Below are 22,056 nucleotides of genomic sequence, written 5' to 3'. Positions count from 1 at the left end.
CGTGACACGATTCGCGTGGCTGTTGCCAAGAAAGCCAACTGCTTCCTTCAGATTTCCATAGATGAGAATGCGCGAAATCTTGCGCCATCGCTCATGCCGATGTCATTTCGTAATGACGCATTGTTCACCGTAGCTATCAGTGATGATAAAATAACAGCTAAACGTATGCATCCGCAACCGGACAGCATCCAGGACGGTGAAAACGCGAATCTGGAAATCTCGCGAAAATATTATAATACACGTACGAGAACACGTGGATTTTGTTAATCGCTCGTGAGATGCGGCCGCAACGACGAAGATGCCTCGTTACTGCCGTCGAGAAAGAGCCAACGACAAAGCGGCCAAAGGTTTCGCAGATAAGAGAGAAGCGCAGGCGAGAGTCGGGTGATAATATATGGATTATGCGGGATAAACGGTGCAAGGGTGTTTAGCGCTCGCGCGGTATCGTGCCGCACGGAAATAGCGCGCGGAGGATATCAGAGAAATATCACTATTGTGTGTATCTCGCGTGGGTATCTCCCTCAATGAACGACTCAGTGCGAGCGAGTGTACACCTGGCAGGTCGATATGTTATTACACCACCGCACTCTGAATTTCCCCGCGTCTCGCTCACTCGCTCGCGGCCGCGCCGTCTCGTTAAGTATATGGAAGCGCATTCCGCGAGCTGATATTGACGCACCGACGCATAATTTCCGCGGCCTCCGCTATTTGCACAGTGCTCCGCGCCCCGGTTCGGGCTTTAATTAATTACACCGACGTTAAAACGCGTGTGCTAACGCCCGAGATAGCACCGCCCGATAACAGAGTCGACTCGCTCCAAGGCATCGGGACCCGTGTAACGATATCGCGCTCGCGAGCCTGTCTGTGTGCGGTTCGATTTCTTCTCAGGGCGATGCAATCGCGACCCGATGCTCGCAGGCAATGAACCAGAAGTGCTCGCATCGGAGCCACATTACTAAAGAACGAGCTTACAAATAATCCCAATAATTCCGAGTATCTCGTAGAAAAAGAGAGAAAGGCAGAGTGAACAGAAAAAAATTGCTGCGCCACTGATGAGGAGATTCAAGAGAATCGTGCAACGTGTACGTCGTGCGTGTGTGAAGCTCAGAATCCGCCTTTACGCGACGCAAACGAGGATCAATGAATGTTGTATGTGGCAAGTGTTTGCACGCGTGCAGGTATTCGTGTAGGTACTTCTTTAAGTACTTTGTATTTTATTAAGTACGTTGAATTAATGATGGTTGTATTGAATCTTAATCTTGTCTGCTTAATCAGGACGCGCGCGAGAGAGTACGCCCTTAACGTCGGCGTAAATATCGCCGATCCAGTTTGCGCGTGTAACGGGGTGTCGTTTAATATCTTAATTGCAAGTATATTTCGAGGCGAACGCGCGCGCAATTAATAAGCTGGATAAACGTGTCTCGCTCGTTTTGCTCAGCCTTGGGAAAATCTTACAGCAGATTCAATCAGGATCTGCTCCATTGTGCTCCGTTATTACGCCTCGTAATTCACGGGAAAGCGGTCTCACGCAAATTTTATGGGTCGCCGTGGTCCTGGACGTGTTTATAATAATGGCCGGTTTATATCTAACGCGTGCAACGCGAATGATAAAACGGTGGGTTGCACACTATCGGCACGCGATATATTGACCGTAAATATCGCGAGATAACCGGCCGAAAAATAAAATTAAAACACTACGCACTGTCCGTTACAGATATTTCCGGTAACAATCCGTGTCACCGAGTGTTATAGTCTCACGTTGTTTCGATGGTCGTTGTCCCACGAGCGATAAAATGAAAAGCAATATTGTTAACCGTCCAATTATTTGCACGCAATATTTAATAGTTTCCATCAGGCAAAACTCATTTCTCGATTGATTTCGAATGAATATTTTCCACATAATAAAACTCGAGGACCAGTTGTAAAGGTGTTTCAAATGAAAATAATGAAATCACGAAAAAACACCGTCTAACTGCAAGCTAAAAATCAAATTCACATTAATTGAGGAATATTTTTATAAAATATTTTGAGGAATATAATTAAAAAAATTAATTTAAACAAGACAGAAGTAATCTGCTGCGCTCGGCGAATTTTCCCGAGATGCATTCTCATGTTTCGCGGACGAGACAATGCTCGATGGCCTTGGAGCATAGTGTCTACTTAAACAGGATATCCCTTAGACAGGGTATCCTTTGGACAGGATAATCCTGTGATCCATGTCCCACGCCCACTTGTCCACCCAATGCAGGTAAACGCGGGTAAACACGGTGTCGATTATTCACAGTGGATCATTGGCACCAGACGCGCCTAACTCGCGCATTTATGCACGCACGTATGTACCCTGCATCCACGATTGTGTACATATCCTGGACCCACAGGTGGTCAACCGACAGCATCCAAGTAGCACGGAAGCGACGCGAGTAAGAAACATTGATTTCACTTCGGTATTACAATCTACTTTTCTTCACACATACTTCTAATCGTAAATCGTCGATTTTTAATAAAAATAAATTTCACGCACAGCTATATTAATTTATATCCAGTTCTAAAATAATAAAGAAATCGCTGTAAAAATAGTACAAGCCTGGCAGATAGTAACATTAATGTAAAACGTGATCCTTATTTATTGATTACAGATTCGAGTATACGTGTGAAACCATAGTTGACCACTACTGCGGTGTCTATACCGTGTCCGAGGACCTTAGCCCGAAGTCAGTTACGTGAACCACCCACGTTTGCTCGTCCTCGTCGTTTCTCCGCGAGGGCATTGTGAGAGTATCTGAGATACTACAGATAGAGACGTAAGTTAGCGTCATTATTATAAACGTTTCGGATGACGGTTATGGGTGCTGTAACGACCTGTAAACGTGTACACGGGGACGCACGAGCGTGGAATTAACCGATCTCATTAACGGAGCTTCACGGCCGAAATATCGATCGCTATCTCGACGGTTGCAAAATAGTGCACGCTCGTAGCTCGGTCTGCAGCGCGTTTGAACTTTGCCCTCATCGGTAATCTAATGATCGTTGCCTCTCGCGACATCCCTCAGTCTATAATAATAATGAATAAACAAACGTTTGTTTAATGGATGTACACGTACAAATTATATTTCGGAATAGTAATATTATATTCAAACACTATTTTAATTTAATTTTAATTTCTGTTCAAATACTATAAAAGAATCTTGAGTTCTGCTTTCTCGAGAATATTTTGATAAAATCAAAATCACGTTTAAAGAAAGCTATTGATTGATATATTAGTCATATGACTTGTATAGATCCCGACTAAACTTCTTTTGTTTTAGTCATGCTAATTAACGAAAGGCAACTCGTGAGGCGCAGTTTCTAATCGAGTGATATCTCATTAGGCGTATTTAGCATTTAACTCTCACAATAGCGACATTATCATTTGTCCGTGACGACTTTCGCTACACGCGTACTGCATCCGCCTCTCGCTCACGTTAATTAAGCATTCGCGCTTCTACACGCAATTAAAATGAAATCGACGTAACGAATGTCGACGAGCGGAGAAAATGTAAAGCGCGCATGCACCGTAGTAATTATTAATCTTTTATCATTACAGCTGTTGCTTCGTAACGGTGCGGGATTGACCGGTACCGGTTCTCTAATCGGAAAAGAAGATTGGGGCAAGACGTGAACGCGGTCTCTCTTTCTCTCTCTTCAAGATCGCCGGGTGGAAACTGCCAATCGCAGCCCCGATCGGCCGCATTATAATTCAAATGGTTCCATTAAGTGCGTTCACGCGCTATTAGAGCCGCGCGGATTCTCTCGCCTTTCCTTACGACGCCTTTTCTCACGATTGGCCTCGGCCTTCGTGGATGACGAGGGCGAAAGTGCACCCATATCGATCCCCCCTGCCGGCCTTAACGCCGTTTCCATTAGGTTAACGACCCGCGCCTCCGATAAAGTATTCACTATGCGGATAAATACGACGTGATTCTCGGGATAACGAGTGCCGGGCGAACGAAAAGCGATTCGGCATTCGGCATTAGATGATGCCCGATTATGACTCGCAGGCTCCATCACGCGTTATTTCGTCGCGGTAAATTAGGTGACACTTTACCCCATGCTTATCCCAGTAGCGGCTGATCAAATGCGTTTTTACGAAACGCAACCGTGAGAGATCGAGAAATGAATCTGATCGCTCGGATAATTAATATAATTAGTGTCACATACGGCAAGTTTGCTCGGTGGCGAATCTCTGAATCAAGAAAATCGAACGCATTTATTATCGAGTTTGCGATAAAATTATAATTTGATACGACTCCGCAATTGATATCGGCACACGACACACGCTATTTTCCGGATCTAATTAATTACGGAGCAGCGCAGAGGTTTCCAAGTTTTCCGCACGAATCTCGGTAGAGTAAAGTTTCGACCTGCTGCTCGGGGGGGGGTGAGAACCACCCTCTGGGAGGCGACGGTACCCCCGGAAAGTGGCGCCTATCTAACGGAGACGCCGGGCACTGTCGGCGTCCCGACGCTGCAGCAGCCCTGCAACGCCTCTGTGACCTACCGCCAGATTGAGATACCAACGGTTTTCTATCGTGACACCGGGTATATCGCGCGCCGATAAAGCAGATCGTTCTGTGCTGTGCAAGCTCAAACTTTACTAGAAAATCTGATAGCTTATCAACACTTCTTCGAAAATATAAAAACATTTCTTAACGTAAAGAGTATCAGCCGATTGTTCCGCATATACTGGTACTTAAAGCAATAGTCTGTAGCAGTAAAAATGAAGCAAAAGATATCAATTTCGAGGGCTTCTATTATTTACATGGATACGTATATTAAAAACGATAAAAGAGGAAACACGAGGGAAAGAAGAGAGATGATAATTATCTCTCTCGACCACGTTACAGATTGAAATGATGGAAATCACGGTATTTTTGAGACACATCACACAAGCTCGCGACTCGGAATCCCTTTTGCCGATGGAAGAAAGGGCGATTCGCTGGTTTGTTAAAAATTCCCGCATGCCTTTGACCCGTGCGGTTAGCATGGTGTACCATATACGGTTTAATACGTGCATTTCGCGAAATCACACGATCTAAACGTACGCAGTGTCGAGCTCGTAGCAGCAGGATGTCCGTATTCAACAGTCGATCCTGTGAAAATCTGCCTCGTTAAACGCCTCCGCGTATTTGAGGCGACGCAGTCACGCGTACTCGCACAATCCATCAAAAGCCGATGCGGCGAATTCGCCGGTGCAGATCGATGCGGGACGAGAAAAGGCGGCAAACGGTACGAAGCGACAAAATATAAATCGCTATCGAATACGGTAAAGTGCAGCGACTTACTATCAACAGTCGTAAAAACGGCAAATCGTCCACGAAAAGCCGTAAAGAAATAAATCGCTATCAACGGCCGTAAAAAAGTAAATTGCAGTCGAGAGTCGTTGGGTTCCGCGTGCATATCTCGGGGGATACTGGTATATCATGGAAATTGTGTATGGGAAAGAAAAGAACAACGAACAATTGATGGGAAAAAGGCATCGCCATTAAAAGTCAATTCGCCGATAAAAATGCGCAAGAAAAATCATTTTTGAAGACATAAATCATCGAATTTTATCAACATCAAAATATTCAGAAGAGTAAAATGATAAAACTTATGTAACTGTAATATAAATTATACAACTATAAATTGCAAGATTATTAACAATATAGAAGTAATTATCATAGTTAAAAGTTATATCCAGTTTGAAAGAGAAAGAGGATTGCAAAATCGAGAGAGAGAGATAACAAGCGGGATTGGAAGCTGCAGTAAAAAGAATAACTAACTAAAGCACAAGAAAGCTGATTAACGCCAAGTTCTAGGTGGTCTTGATCGTCACACACACGGTGGTCGATAACGTCCAGCTATCGCTTGATTAATCGCTTGATTAAAGGTCGCCAGAGAACCTTTAGGTTGCCATCGCCTGCTCGGAGCTAATTAACTCTCGACATGTGCGACAAATCAATCGAGTGGCAGAGTCTTTCAACCCGTCTCAAATTGGACCCATACGGGAGCATCACGCGCGAGAGGATATTGAACCGGGATGATAAAGTTCAAATGAACGCGGAGAATGCGTTGATTCATGTCGTAAGACAATTCGATTACCGCGACGTTAACAAGAAGAGTGAATATTTTATTAAACGCGATTCGATTACTGTACATTGCGATTATACTTGTAAGACGACGAGGATGACTCAGTTTGCAAAAGTAACAATAGAATCTGGTGTCATTCATTTGCATTCAAGTGGACGTTATATGTAAAGGATCCGGATTCTAATTAATGCTGAATATTAAAAAGTCGCGGCAAGCAGCCTTGCTCGAATATTTTTCTCTCACGAAAGACCGGATTTCGTATTCATCATTAAAATTAAAATCCGAAATCCTAGAATACCACGCATATTTATTAACACGACTCGCGCTTGTCCATGGTATCACGGATATCCTCACATTTAACATTCAGTCGAATGTAGACTGAGTTGTTCACAAAAGTCGTGCAAAAAACGACAGGAAAAAAATAAGTTAATAATTTCTATTGATAAATGAAGTTTACAAAAGCGAAGCGCGCGTCGGATACGTATTCAGAAATTGCGGAAGCGCTTTCTTTCCCTCCGACACCGGTGCTTTATATATTAGGAGTGTGATTTAGTTTTGAGGGTTTTGCAACAGATGGCTGTAGTGTCAGTTTGTTCCAATAGCTGTTTCCGATAACTGTTGTTTCTTACAGTCTTGACATTATTCATGACATTTAGTAGCATTATAGCAATAGATGCAATAACAGTCGTGTTTATATCATCGTAAAAATCCGAAAGAGCATTTTTGACATGCGTTGCTTTTGTTTTTTAATCAAAAGAAAACTGCGGCTGACGGTTATAGAATTCTTGTGGAAACTTATGGTGATTCTGCCCCATCAATTAAGACGTGTGAATACTGGTTTAGACGCTTTAAAAGTGGTGATACTGATGTGAAGGACAAAGAACGTTCGGGACAACCAAGAAAGCTTGAAAATGCAGATTTGCAAGCATTATTGCACGAAAATCCAACACAATCCACTTCAGAACTTGCCAGAGCATTAAATGTTGATCGTATAACAGTTACCAAACATTTACATGAAATGGGAAAAATTCAGAAAGAAGGGAATGGGTTCGACATGAATTATCGGAAAGTGCCATTGCGAACCGGTTGAACATTTGCATTTCGTTGATCGCCAGGCAAAAAAAAAAGAGTCTTTTGTCTCGGATTGTTACTGGGGATGAAAAGTGGATCTATTTTGATAATCCGAAACGCAGAAAATCATGGGTGGATCCAGGCGAATCATCAACATCCACTCCGAGACGCAATATTCACGGTTGAAAAGTAATGCTCTGTATTTGGTGGGATGAAGAAGGTATAGGCTGTTAAATCCGCATGAGACTGTCACAGCTGATCGTTATCGACACCAATTGTACAAGTTGAAGCAAGCATTGGACGAAAAACGACCACCAATTGCGAGTAAACGACGGAAAGTGATTCTTCTTCGTGACAACGCTCGACCTGACGTTGCGTTATCAGTGAAAGAAACACTATTAGAGCTTGAATGGCAAGTCTTACCGCACCCCGCGTATTCTCCGGACATTGCTCCATGCGATTATTATTTGTTCCGGTCGATGCAACACGCTTTAGAGGATACACACTTTCATAATTTCGAAGAAGTGCGAAAATTCGTGGACGAATGGATCAACTGAAAAGAAGAGTCGTTTTATCGTGGTGGAATCCATCTCTTGCCAGAAAGATGGGAAAAAGTTATAGAAAACGAAGGAAAATATTTTGATTGAGGTATTCATTCATTATCATATTTAAATACATGCGTTTTTGAGTAAAAAAAACCCTCAAAACTAAATCACCCCCCTAATACTACGGCTTAACTATCCTTTGATATTATCTCTCGAACGATGCCTCTACTTTGTCTCTACCAACGACTCTTTACGGCCGTAACCTCTCGGCCCTGTACTAATACAGAATCGGGGTTTGATCTCTTTGACGAAAAATACGAGCTAATTGGCGTGTATACCGCCGCGATGGCAACCGGCATTTGTTAGTCACGATATTCCCATGAGACGGACCAGATTCTGGAGAATCGCTTTGAGACTGGAATTATTGTCTTTCGTATTTGTATTTTCTAGCGGAAGCGACCACGCGGCTCGGCCGAGTCGCGAAGATAATTGCGGTGCTCCTTATCCACTTCGCGCAATTCATGCATTCGCGACAAAAATCTCATGGGATGGGGTGTCCCACGGTGTTTTCACAAAACGCGAGATATCGTTGTTCCTCTTATGCATCCACCTATCTCTCGCGTTTGCGTCCTTCGAAAGAAAATGATCGCGTCGCGACCTCGAGTACCATTTTCCGAATACCATCATCTAGTTGGAGCGTCGTTTGCAAAACGATCTCGCGTACTCCGATGAACGCTAGATGAGTTATTAATGTAGTACGCTACCTGTAGTCGTGCACAGGCGTTCCTTTCTCCCGTCGGTCTCCATGCAATTACCGCGAAGCGGATCGGCACGGCGAGGCTTCGCGTTTCCGAGTGATACCGAATAATTCTCTCACCACCTCTCGATGTGTTTCAACGATTCTTCTCGTGGTTCTACTCGCGCGCGCACTACGTCTGTGTCCGCGCGAACGCGATTCGAAATGTACCAGTGTAACTACGCTAAACACCGCCTAATGAACGCATACGGGCGGCTCTTTGGCACAAAGGTCCCCTCCCTCGTGCTTTATATAAAGCACGAGTGAGTTATTTACATCGTGGTCGACAGAATTTCAAGCTGCGCGAGGTTCTAATGAACCTTTGCTTCCTCCACCCAAACCCACCACATATACACGCATGTACACATGTACGTCGTCTGACGGACCGAACGGGTTTCGTACAGGTTTCGTTTGGGTCCGTCAGTGTGTCGGGCCGTTAATTAATTAAAATCCCGAAGCGAAATCCGCATCGTCGCGAATATTTTAGATACCTCGTAAGCTTTATGAGGAAAATACTTCAAACTTCCTGACGCAACCCGCCCCTTTCCCCTGTCTCGCCCGACCGTTCACTCCGCGTCTACGTCCACCCTCCCGGGGAAACGGGGATTCATCGCGAATAGCTGTAGAACCTTCGCCGCACGAATATTTACGAAGGGTGGCCGCGAATAGCGGCGAGAAAAAAAGGGGTATTTAATGAAATGTACGTGCGCGCCGGGAAAGAGAAAGGAAATCGAGGAAAGGGATGCCACGGAAATCATAAAAATACCGTGAACCAGAAAATCGTAGAATTTCAATGATCAGCGTTTAACCAGCGTGCGTTCAATTTCCCTTGGAAATTGTGCGAGAGTTGATGCGAACATTTTTTGCGGTCGAAATAGTCGTAATTAATAGGCTCGAATTTTACAATGTTCGAGTTTCGCGTTATCAATTCATATTCAGAAACCCAAAAATATATTCAATAGTCACGAAGAGGAAATCTTATCAACGGAATAAAACCCGGCAAATTTGTACCATAGAAAAATAGACTTATTATAAACTAAGAAAAATTATAATAAATTGTAAAATACTAAAAAATGACGATTGTTAACGATTTGACCATTCGCGGATATCGCAATGCGCGCGTTATATCTGCTCGTAATTACCTCGATTTCGATAGTAATGTTCAATTTTGGTATCGTGCACGTGCATGTGTGCAATACGCGTAATACATTTAATAATCTTGAGCTTGTGCACGAAGCGCGAGCTAGACTCTGTTTTGCAGTCCGACCGCCCGGTAGAATGTAGATCTGCTCGCATAGAACAGCAACGTAATGCGCAGCAAAATCACAGGGATGCGGCCCGGGGCGGCTTATGAATACTGCGACTACGACGACAACCACTTTTCGAGATAACCTTCAGTTCCCTAATCTCTGTATTCGCCTCCACCCTTTCTACGGTCCATTATTCTCTCCTTCCATTCCTCGTTCTCTCTTTCTCTTTCCTGCTCTGGAGCGCAAGCTTGAGATTAAGGTCTTTTAACGACTACACGTCGTGTCCATGTCCGGACGAGTAATTACGAATATGAATCTCGACGAGCTTTGTGATTCGCGCGGAACGTCGTTTCACGGTGTTGCGGCTTGAAAGAATCTCGTGGACGTCAGCTAATTATCGCCGAAAGAAATGGAGGACCCCGTGAGCTGCGCGAACAAGTTTTGCTGAAAAATTGCGCGTCGTGATCGCAAACGACTTTAATTGGCGCAAATACACGCGGTCGAGGGGAAAACTGCCGCGCGCTGCCGTCCTAGTGCACTTTACCGTTTCCGGTGTCTACTCGAGGAAAAGGGTGCGATTGTACAGTAATTAATTACAGGCTCATTAAAAGTACTCGCAAGCTGCCGATAATCAACAATGTCAACAAGGCGACGCGGAAGTGCAGTTTGTCTCTCTAGCTTTTCCCGGACGGCGTTTATTACTGGGCACTTTTATCTAAAACGTTAGTTCCCGAGATTCAGCGCAAAAGGAAAACGTCTTAATTAGACGGGAAGAACTTTAATTAGGCAGGACGCGTAAGCGACATACTCGAGAGCGAGGCTTTACACGAATTCGATATCACTGAAAGAGAAGAGTGCAGAAAAAACATGAAAACGACTTTAGTGAAAATTAATTTCGGAGCCGAAGTTCTGTGAAATTAGCTTAAAGTAGTTCGCCTTCACGATTAATACATCTTCTTAACTAAATAAAATTAACGTAACGTTATAGGTAACATTACAAAAGAGACTTCAACGAGAATTCAGCGCTTTCCCCATAAAATTGCCAATTAAATCATTACACGTGAGTTCCGGCATAATCACCCCGGTTGCGTCAGAAATTCCACCGTCATCCACTTAGCTCTTCAATTATCAAGCGCCACTGTTACGCGCGCAGTTTGCGGCGCCCCGATAAACTACCCTCGGAAATCCCCAAGCATCCCGGCGGGCACCAGTACACCAGCCCCGAAAAATACGCCGACCGACCGAGGCTTAACATCTCGAGGGTGGTATTATCCGCGAGTGGCGGCGGGCAAATCCCCGGTTCTGCACGAGCCAGCGCACCGCTCGAGCAGATTGCTGGAGGAGATCAGAGAAGCGACCAGCAACGAGACAACCCTGCGCGCTACCCCGGACTAAGTTTAATCAGCCATACCTACCCTGAGCCATGCTACTACCCACGGCTGCACCTTGGCGCGACGCACTTAATGGCACCTATCCTCGCGAGGAATTGATGCGACTAGAAACTCGCCGTAAAATCCGCTACCAGACCGCGGGACAAAGTTGTTCGCCGCCCCTGTCGTCGGACGAATGGGTGCGCATTAGGGGGTGCACCGTGCGCGCTCGCGAGTTCCGAGAGCACGATCTCCTCGATATATCGCCGTTGCGTAAAGTTCCGCGCGAACTTGCGAATCGGACAATCGAGTCACTGCCACCGGAACATTTCCGTGCGACTGAATGGAGCGGGAGGGCGCGGGGAGATCGATTCAGAATTACTTATTCTTCGTTGTCGCATTGTCAACGTGACTATTCGTGCTATTGATCAAACTAAAATTCTGAATAATTGTGTACGTTGTATTCCGAAAAAATCGTCGAACGAGGAAACGGAATTTTCAAGTTGATCTTTTCTACATAATTCTTTCGTAATTCTAACCTTTGCTGATTATTATTCGCAGTGGGCATAGGAGTTGGCACTCTCGGCGGTGGGACCGGTATGGCTTTTCTTCGGCCTCCACCGGTTTGATGCACCGTTGGTGTTACTCTTCCGGTTGGCGCAATTCGGCCGGCGGTTCGCGGTCTTTCTGTCCGCACCTCCATGATGTATCTGTAACGGACAAAATAAAATATTTTGTTCTTAAAACGATCTCATTTCTAAATATTGTTAATAAAATGAATACAAGAATCCGAAGAATACAAGAACAGATTAAAATTGTCTAAATATTTTTAAAACTATTTGTAGGAATACTATCTATTGGATCGTCCGGAAAGTTCATGCCGATTTTTAACAGATGGCGTTGGAACATGTCTGAATATATCAATGTTATTGAAAACATACGATTTATATACATATGCTTAAAGGTGACATTTCAACGCATCTTTAGGAAAAAAGTTGTTTCAGATAAATTGATTCGTGTCAGTTTTGTACTCTTTTGAAGATGGAAGAAAACAAAGAACATTTTAGACACTTGATGCTTTTCTATTACCGGAAAGGCAAAAATGCCTCACAAGCAACAAATTCGATATGTTCTGTTTACGGAGAAGGCGCTTTAGCTGAAAGAACCGTACGTAAGTGGTTCGCTAAGTTTAGAGCTGGTGATTTTAACCTTAAAGACCAAGAACGCTCGGGCAGACCCTCTACTACTGATGATGACCAAATCAAGACACTGATCGAGAATAACCCGTGCTACACGACACGTGAATTAGCAGAGATACTGAAAATATCGAAAACCACTGTCCACGATCATGTAGTGAAGCTTGGTTACGTAAGTCGCTATGATGTATGGGTTCCGCATAATTTGGCCGAAAAAATTTAATGGATCGCATTTCCATCTGCGACTCGCTGTACAAGCGCAACGCAAACGTACCATTTTTGAAGCAATTAGTGACGGGTGACGAAAAATGGATCATTTACAACAATGTAGAACGAAAAAGATCCTGGGGTAAGCGAAATGAACCAGCATTAACCACTTCGAAAGCCGGTCTTCATCCAAAAAAAGTCACGCTCTGTGTCTGGTGGGATTGGAAAGGAATCCTATATTATGAGCTCCTACCACACAACCAAACGATAAATGCAGATAAGTACTGCTCGCAACTGGACGAATTAAAGACAGCGATTCAGGAAAAACGTCCAGAATTAGCTAATAGGAAGGGCGTCGTGTTCCATCAGGACAATGCCAGACCTCATGTTTCTTTGACTACCCGACAAAAATTGTTGGAGTTTGGCTGGGATGTGCTACCTCACCTACCGTATTCACCAGACATTGCACCTTCAGACTTTCACTTATTTAGGTCTTTGCAAAATTCTCTTAGCGGCAAGAACTTCAACTCTTTGATCGACATAAAAAACCACCTTGAGGAGTTTTTCGCCGAGAAACCTAAGAAGTTCTGGGAGAATGGAATCTTCCAGTTGCGTGAAAGATGGACAAAGGTTGTGAAACAAAACGGTGCATACATAAGTCAATAAATAGTTATCGACATAAAAAAATGTTGCCTTTGAATTTTCCTTCAAAATCGGCATGAACTTTCCGGACGACCCAATATATTATACAGAATAGTCGTACTCAATTTATTTCTTACTTTATATCTGTTATTTGAATTAATAATTACATATTGCCAAAAGCAAGGTGTATTAATAGATAAAATGAAATGGAAAATCGTCGGTGCGGTCTGCGCGAGAGTATCGCTTCTCCGAAAGTTTGGCGGCACCGAAGATCACAGAAATGATGATAAACTTCGAAAAGAGTGAATGTTTGGAAAGGACTGACAAGAAAAACGAAAAAGAGACTACCGGCCGGCACGACTGTAAACGCTGAAACTTGCTGGTGTGCGTCGTCGACTTGGTAGTTCTCCTCTACCCTTTGCGCGTCTGTTTTCCTTCATTTATTCAAGCTCGTTTAACGTTCCAAACGAATCTGGGTACAATTCGGTAACGTTAACGTTCAGCCCACGCGTATCACGGAACGGGCGTGAACACTACGAAAAATGGAAGGAAAAATCGAATCAATATGGCGCGCGTGATAGCCATGGGGTTCATCCACCCTTTATTTCATTGATACGCCGATCAAATGGTTACAAAAAATGGTGGACGATGGACGATGGACCATCATAAGAGGCAGACGCGAACTCCGTTATCCATCCACGATCGCATTTGTCCGCGCGTTCTATCTCATAGGATTATCTTCAAGAGAAAAAAAGCAGAGATATCGCGGTGTACAGCGAAGAAAACTCACAATCGGCGCCCTACCGCCAATCCCCTTGCTTGAACGGAAGAAAGAAGAGCGTCCGTACAATATCGCCGGTAGTGCAACATTGTTGTCGCGGATGCTTCGGTATCGCAAGCGCGGCGACGCGGACGACGCGCCGGCAAAGAACGAGACAAGGAGGAAAGGGGTGGAATGATGACGGCGGCGACGGTCGGGGGTGATCATTATTTTCCGACGTGTGTAGTCCACACCGAGATGGGGATGCCGGTGAAACAATGTGCGCCAGGGCAAGTTGGTTTAAATATTCAGCCCCCGGCACGGATACGCGCCATTCGTTCGCTCACGCGCAACTTGAGACGAAGCCGTGTACGAGGATAAAGAGACAGAAGGAGGATACTTCCTGGGTGCTTTAATGGAAGTACAAGCTGCTATGCAAGCAGCTGGAAACAGTAAGGTTGAAAGAATTGCGACATGTATGTGGAAATGTAAAAGACAAATTATTAAAACATTTTTATCTGGGTTTGCTCCAAAAAGCGTTATTTAAATGCTTCTTCCTTTCCTTGTTCTGCTCCTTTATTTATGTGGTTATTTATACAAAACAGAATGTGGCTGCTTTCTCCTCGCAAAGAATGACTCAGAGAGCGAAAAAGTATATTGTTTGTGTCCTTAAAATAATCACTCAGTAAATTATTCGAAAAATTTCAGTGCTAAAACTGACTCTCTAGCTGGCACAATATGTTTTCACAATTCGCAAGTCTCGCATATTTGCGCCGGTACATGCGACTATGAAGATTTCACGATTGCATGGGTCTGTGCGCAAAAAATTCGTTTCGCTGCACGAACGGAGACAAAATATCGCGATGTACCGAGTGGGTTGGGGCAGAGGGAGCTGGACGTGGACGAGCCGGGAAAATAAACTTCCGTGCGACGGAGCGGAGGAACCAGAGGAACGGGTGGCTTCACAATAGGGAGCATCTGCTTAGCAAATTGCGAAAAATAATAACGTTTGCGCCCAAATTCGTGGCCCAGGGCGCCGTCGGGAGTCTCTCTCTTTCCCTGTCTTTTTCTCTGCGAAGCTGCTGCTGCGACGGTACACCGTAACACAATAACGCCCACTCGTGGAACTCGCGAACTCACATAGGCCGAGGAGGGTGAATGCGAAAGCGGACGGCGGGCGAGGGTGAGAGGTGTAAAACGAGCGCGGTGCAGATTCCCCTGCAACGCGAAAACAATACGCGTGTATACACGCGGAAGATCTCGCACATGTTCGCGTTCGTCACGCGTGACACCGAGCCACCCAGCCGAAGGCGATTCCGGGGATTTCTTTCTTCGTGACCCTCACTTCCGCACCTTTGATGGTGAATGCGTCGCCATCAGCCGTGCGTGTATCCTCCCTCCCGCCCGGGGGAGAGAACTCCGGCGAGAATTTCGAAGTCCCGAATTAACACGGCGATCGATTCGCGTTAAATCACCCAGTATTAGGGATTTCTATCAAGCCACGTTGAAGAAGTATGCCATATATCGATAGCTTAGTGCATGTTCGTTGAGTATTAATGCAGTATATCTGTCTGGAAAAACAGCTTTGGAAAAAGCATCAATTCAGGCGTGATATTCGGCCGTGACGTGTGCATACGTTTTATTGCAAATTTAATGGCATTACTTGAATGTTTAGCGATTTTTTATTCCCGGCATAAAAAAAGGATTCTATATTTAATTGCGATTTGACACATTGCTGCATCGCGCTGTACATATTTTTGCACTAAAAGAAGAAAAATCGCAGATCTGATCGAAGATAAATATTTCCGAATTTCTGTCATGTTATCGTGATGCAGAGAGAGAGAGAGAGAGAGAGAGAGAGAGAGACATAAGTACATATCCACATAAATTATTGATCTCGCTATCGCTCGCGTTCGCGGCGGAAACGCGCAGCCGATGTTTAATACGACATAATACGCCGGCATGACTAATTCGTGCCATTATCATCGACGCTAATCGCCATCTATCTACGAGGATAATGAATACCGCAAATTAATAACGTTCGATTGACACGTAACGTCCGAGCTTCATCCACCGAGCGACGTGCACATTGTGTCCCTAACAAGAGCCTCCCAGTCTCTCCAACTCTTTCATTGGCACGCACGCAGGGCGCACGCACGCACTCACGCACGTTACAGACCGATCGGTCGTTACGCGCGCAGTTTCCGGCGAGGATCGAAAAACGTCATTAACGAGAAGAGGTATCCTCCGAGTTGAATGCGAAATCAAACCCGAAAAATCGCTCGCACGTTCGACGGAAACGAGCACGCGATTGTTTAATACGTCACAATGGACGAATACGCGTGTTGCCATTGATTGCCATCATGCGTATCTTGAGCGCAGTACGTTAATCACGATCGATCAACCACACAATGTTCTTAATGATAATACATTTTACGGACACCGGGCCCTTTCGTGTGCATCCGCGTGCAAAACGTACGGAGAACGACGAAATTGTTATTAACGAGAAATTAACGAGAAACAGTTTACAATCGTTAACCCTTCGACAATGTTTCATGCGGAATTGCATATTAGCACGATTATCGCGTGCATTTTGATCGACGCCGATCGTGACGCCCACGGGCGAACGCGAGAAATTAATAACGCTCGATTGGTATGTAATATTCCTAATCAGAATGCATTTCGCAGTCGTTTAGTTCCTTTATTATGCGCGCGTGTTTGTGCTGGAACAAGAATGTTATTAACGAACAAGAAGGATGAAGCAGACAGGGGGAAAAATATTTCATTTTCCGCGCGATCGCAAGAGAGACAGACAGAGAAACAGATAGAGAAACAGACAGCAGAGAAACTATATTCAAAGGATTTATCGGCGATATTTCCCGAGCGGGCGACGTCGGCGACGCGCAGCTTCAGCTTCTGTCGATTCCTATTAATCATCGGCGCACAACTGCGCGTACCCGTATCAACGCACGGCCAAAGATACATGTCCGGGAGTTTCTCATGGTGCGACGTGATCGCCACATGTGACCACGGTCCGACGTTCTCATGGCGATCGCATATCGAAGCATCACGTGCGCGACACGCGCGTGTAACCGGCCGCCTCTCCCGTGCACTCTCCTTCCCTTCCTCACCACCACATTCTTGCACACAATGGACCGCCCCGATCGCCAGCTGACAAATTAACGCAGTTACCGTCGTCGATGGGCAATGTACATCGGAAGCCGGAAACCCTCGGGACCGCAGGATCGAAAAAGAGCGCGGTTCTTCCGGTTTGGGATGTATATTGGGACTGGTCGAGAATATTGGACAATTGTTGTTAATATTCGAAAAAGTAATCAATGTAATTAATTTCGAATAAATTTTACAGGACTCTGTGACGAGATTTCAATGCATTTTAATTTAAACATTAGGATGCGAATTGGAGTAGATTTTCAATTTGCAATTCTTGAATATTAATTGATATTTTGGCTATATATATTAGGAGTGTGATTTAGTTTTGAGGGTTTTGCAACAGATGGCTGTAGTGTCAGTTTGTTCCAATAGCTGTTTCCGATAACTGTCGTTTCTTACAGTCTTGACATTATCCATCACATTTAGTAGCATTATAGCAATAGATGCAATAACAGTCGTGTTTATATCATTGTAAAAATGCAACTTCCGAAAGAGCATTTTCGACATGCGTTGCTTTTGTTTTTTAATCAAAAGAAAACTGCGGCTGACGGTTATAGAATTCTTGTGGAAACTTATGATGATTCTGCCCCATCAATTAAGACGTGTGAATACTGGTTTAGACGCTTTAAAAGTGGTGATACTGATGTGAAGGACAAAGAACGCTCGGGACAACCAAGAAAGCTTGAAAATGCAGATTTGCAAGCATTATTGCACGAAAATCCAACACAATCCACTTCAGAACTTGCCAGAGCATTAAATGTTGATCGTACAACAGTTACCAAACATTTACATGAAATGGGAAAAATTCAGAAAGAAGGGAAATGGGTTCGACATGAATTATCGGAAAGTGCCATTGCGAACCGGTTGAACATTTGCATTTCGTTGATCGCCAGGCAAAAAAAGAAGAGTCTTTTGTCTCGGATCGTTACTGGGGATGAAAAGTGGATCTATTTTGATAATCCGAAACGCAGAAAATCATGGGTGGATTCAGGCGAACCATCAACATCCACTCCGAGACGCAATATTCACGGTTGAAAAGTAATGCTCTGTATTTGGTGGGATGAAGAAGGTATAGGCTGTTAAATCCGCATGAGACTGTCACGGCTGATCGTTATCGACATCAATTGCACAAGTTGAAGCAAGCATTGGACCAAAAACGACCACCAATTGCGAGTAAACGACGGAAAGTGATTCTTCTTCGTGACAACGCTCGACCTGACGTTGCGTTATCAGTGAAACAAACACTATTAGAGCTTGAATGGCAAGTCTTACCGCACCCCGCGTATTCTCCGGACATTGCCCCATGCGATTATTATTTGTTCCGGTCGATGCAACACGCTTTAGAGGATACACACTTTCATAATTTCGAAGAAGTGCGAAAATTCGTGGACGAATGGATCAACTGAAAAGAAGAGTCGTTTTATCGTGGTGGAATCCATCTCTTGCCAGAAAGATGGGAAAAAGTTATAGAAAACAAAGGAAAATATTTTGATTAAGGTATTCACTCATTATCATATTTAAATACATGCGTTTTTGAGCAAAAAAACCCTCAAAACTAAATCACACCCCTAATATATATATATATATATGTAGGTTTCAGCTATACATATGTGTACTTGAAAAGCAGGCGGAAAGTTTTCTGAAAATACGCGCGCGAGTCTGGCAACACGCGTACGGTTTTCCCGTTCCCCCGACGTTTATTTAAGCAAGTAAATGATCTATGTATCTTGTCCGCAGCCCGAGAGACAGACGAGCAGACTTTATAAATTCGGGACAAATTAGTTTATCTTCGGGCGATGTTTGCCGTACACTAAAAAGCCGGCGGAACCGCACAGCCCACCCACACACAGCTATATCAAAGGCCCCGCTAAAAATATAACGTGTTTCTCATCGCGACATCCCGCGTCCTTTTTCTTAACTGTACCCTCCTCCAACGCGGCAGATCATCCGGGATGCCGAGCACAAGCATCGTAAACGGTCGCTGATAATCATTTTTTGCAATAGAATCGAGCGAAAAAATTTAGCAATTCGATTTTTAATAATCGCTACAACATTGAGTATGTCAACTTTCGCAATTATAGAATTAAAAAATTTTAGAATTTATCATAGCAACATACAGCATTAGTACCTCTAAAGACAATCTGCGTGGCACATTATGATGTTCTCCATCGGGAACTGCAGTGCGAAGAACTTTTGCACATTTATTCAGCACCCTTTTAAATCCCCTTTAAGGTTTCCAGCCGAGACTTACTTAAGCTCGAGTCAAGCACCTGATTAAAGTCGCGCACACATTTGAGTTTAAACTGATTAAAATCTTAACACCGCGGCCACAGAGGTCGAGAGTTCCGTTCCAGAAGAAAGTTGCTTAGCAGATGAAGATATGTGTATGTACCGTACACTTCATAGTTTTAATGAGCGCTAGTTCATACAAACGGACAAAAAAATTGCAGCAAATGAATCACCATACGCTTAGCTCGTTCTCTTTCGTTCGAAATATAACGTTTCGAACGTGCACAATGAAATTAAGTAACTTCGCGTGCGTAGTTTTAATACTTTTAATGGTACTATTTGTTCTACGATTTTGTAATGTGTAATCTATAGGGAAATGGCAATTATGCTAATGTGAATAATAATGCACGTATTATCGATTATACGTGCGCGATGGCGGTTTAAACCAAGTTTAGCTCTACCGAATTATATCTCATCAAAAACAAACGGGATTATATCGACGGAATAATACGATAGCTGTTGAACTAAACACGCGCAATCTAATCAAGCGATTGTTTGTCAATTAACCAAGATGTAATTAATGCAAGTTCGCGCCCGCGACTCTCACCTCGACAGCGCATTTTTGATTATAATAGGCAGTTTTCTCTTTGCATATCGCATCTTCGCGCTGATTTCCTTTCACGAGCCGGCTCGCGTGATCGATCGATATCGTTTATCTGCGCCTCGCAAACGCTCGTTTCTACTGAACGCCTGTCTCTGTTCCGCTCGACAGATGCGACGAGCTGCTACCCCCGCGCAGAATTATGATCGATGTTGTTTGTTATCAAGGGGATTACTGCGGCGTCAGTTTTCACGCGTGCGGTTAGCGCGGCGAACGATTGCATCCATTTCTCGTTGAACACGACAAACTAGCGGCGCGATTCATCGTTCGCTCTTGTGATACGTGTCCCAAACAGCGCGAGCGTGAGGGATGATCAACCTCAAGAAATTACTGAATACAATAAGATTATTACAATTATGCGTAATCGATCTGACCCGAAAAGATGCGTCGAGGGTCACGCGGTATATCCTGCGAGTTTTCTCGTGATCCTCGAGCGGTCCTCGCGAGCATGCAGTAAGTGGGACATATGGCGAGCAAATACGAGCGGAGGAAAAACAAATAGAAGCTGTCCCGCCGCTTCGGTCCCCTTTGCTGCGTGATCGTCTCTCCCTGTGCCCCTTTAACAGCGCGACCGCGGAACACGCGACAATGGCGGGGTTAATGAAAGACGTGGGTGCTAGTTATGGATGCCATAACTCAGCGCAGACGGGGCGTTATGTCAGCCAAATCGGTCGAACTGCACCTTCTCGTACGCGCCCAGCCCCCTCCGCTACATGACTTCTGACTCACAACCCGCGGGGGGCCCGAGGGATGAAAGAATGGCGATGAGCGGGGGTGAAATCTGCGCGCCGGCAGAAGACGCTTATCGTCCGCACGCGGGAAACTGAACGATGAAAGTGATTTGCTCGTGATATCCTGAATATTATACGCGAGTGTCGTCTGGAGTCTTGGAAAAACAAATTTTTATTGAATAATTGATTTTTATTGATGTGATACATCAGTCGATTATAGGGTAAATTATAATTTAATCGAAAACTATAGTGTATTGCAACTACATATTTTGTAGACTACGTACAGCGCGTCTAAAGCTTCCCATAGTTTCTCTCGAGATCCTCGTTCCTCGAGCATTTACGCACAAAGATCATTAAGAGGGCCACGCGTCTCGGTATCAAGGTAGGCTCCTTGTAAAGCTGCCATTTAGCGAGACGCTAATTATTTACGCCAGCCGGAGCAGCCGCTTGCGTTCGATAATACAAACGCGCGCGCGGCATTCCGAATTTACAAAATTAGCAGTCCGGCTGCGCTTCCGGCACGGTAATAACGCACCTGATACACACAGGGCAGCGCGACGCGTCTGAGTTCCGCTCCTTTCGTTTAATTAATTAACGGGACACCGGGAAGACGCGGCCGGGTTTCTTCTGCAACTTCTTCTCAAGTTGTAGTCCTGCCCCCTACCTCCGCCGCCGCGTAGTCGCGTCTTCTCTGGACCGGTCTTACCGGGGAAGCCGCGCCGCAACTCCGGCTAATGAAGTCCCGGGCGCTTCGGAAGTCGAACAATAAACAGTACTAGTTAATCTCGGCACGAGATACGAGCGACGTTGGCGGTGCGTCTCTTAAGGACTTAGGACCTCGTAGTTGTAGTCCACTTCAGTCGCGAGAGCCCCGTGAACTCGCGAGACGCCGTGCTCGTCGCACTTGCACGGCTGCGTCCGAAAAGGGCCACCGAGAGGGAACGCTCTGTGAAAGGGAGCTCTTTTTGTATCGTAGTCCCTCCATTCTTGCCTGACCTTTCGTCGCATGTCGACCCTACTCTCTCTCGGTCATGTGAGTCGCGGAATTACTGCTCGTTCCGACAATTTTTTTAGTTGATAGTGTATCCTATAACTTTAATATCTGTTTGTGTGTTTTATGCAAGAAATGAATAATTTGTCAATCTATTTGGGAAAAGCATCCCGGAATGCGCTCGTTGGAAGGCACACGCGTGCGCCGTTTCGCGGAGCGAGCGACCGCCAACCATGAATATTTCGTCATGCGATTCGATGATTTAATTACGCTGAGTGAGGATTTATTCGCCTAAACCCAGCACAGTTATCACAGGTGAAATAAATCA

At 44.8% G+C, this 22,056-nt stretch overlaps 1 protein-coding gene and 1 long non-coding RNA gene across 3 annotated transcripts in view; one reads left to right on the top strand and one right to left on the bottom strand.

The window, feature by feature from the left end:
• Positions 1-22,056, bottom strand: part of LOC109611550 — a 117,127-nt gene that overhangs the window by 47,376 nt on the left and 47,695 nt on the right. Inside the window, exon 2 of one of the 2 annotated variants that reach the window (XM_020034401.2) lies at positions 11,680-11,850. In XM_020034401.2, the coding sequence (XP_019889960.2) occupies positions 11,680-11,843 (164 nt within the window). In that variant the 5' untranslated portion in view covers positions 11,844-11,850. Of the gene's footprint in view, positions 1-11,679; positions 11,879-22,056 lie in introns of those variants that run through there. The other variant, XM_026969625.1, reaches the window with a different exon arrangement.
• On the top strand, positions 558-5,553 carry LOC105287616. The gene is made up of 3 exons (XR_895488.3): positions 558-2,420; positions 2,637-2,801; positions 3,584-5,553. It is a non-coding gene; the product is annotated as an uncharacterized LOC105287616 (long non-coding RNA).

The sequence above is a fragment of the Ooceraea biroi genome, chromosome 5, assembly GCF_003672135.1.
Source record: "Ooceraea biroi isolate clonal line C1 chromosome 5, Obir_v5.4, whole genome shotgun sequence".
Lineage (NCBI taxonomy): Eukaryota > Metazoa > Arthropoda > Insecta > Hymenoptera > Formicidae > Ooceraea > Ooceraea biroi.
The sequence above is the reverse complement of the archived record's forward strand: the minus strand, read 5'-3'. Positions and strand labels throughout refer to the sequence as shown.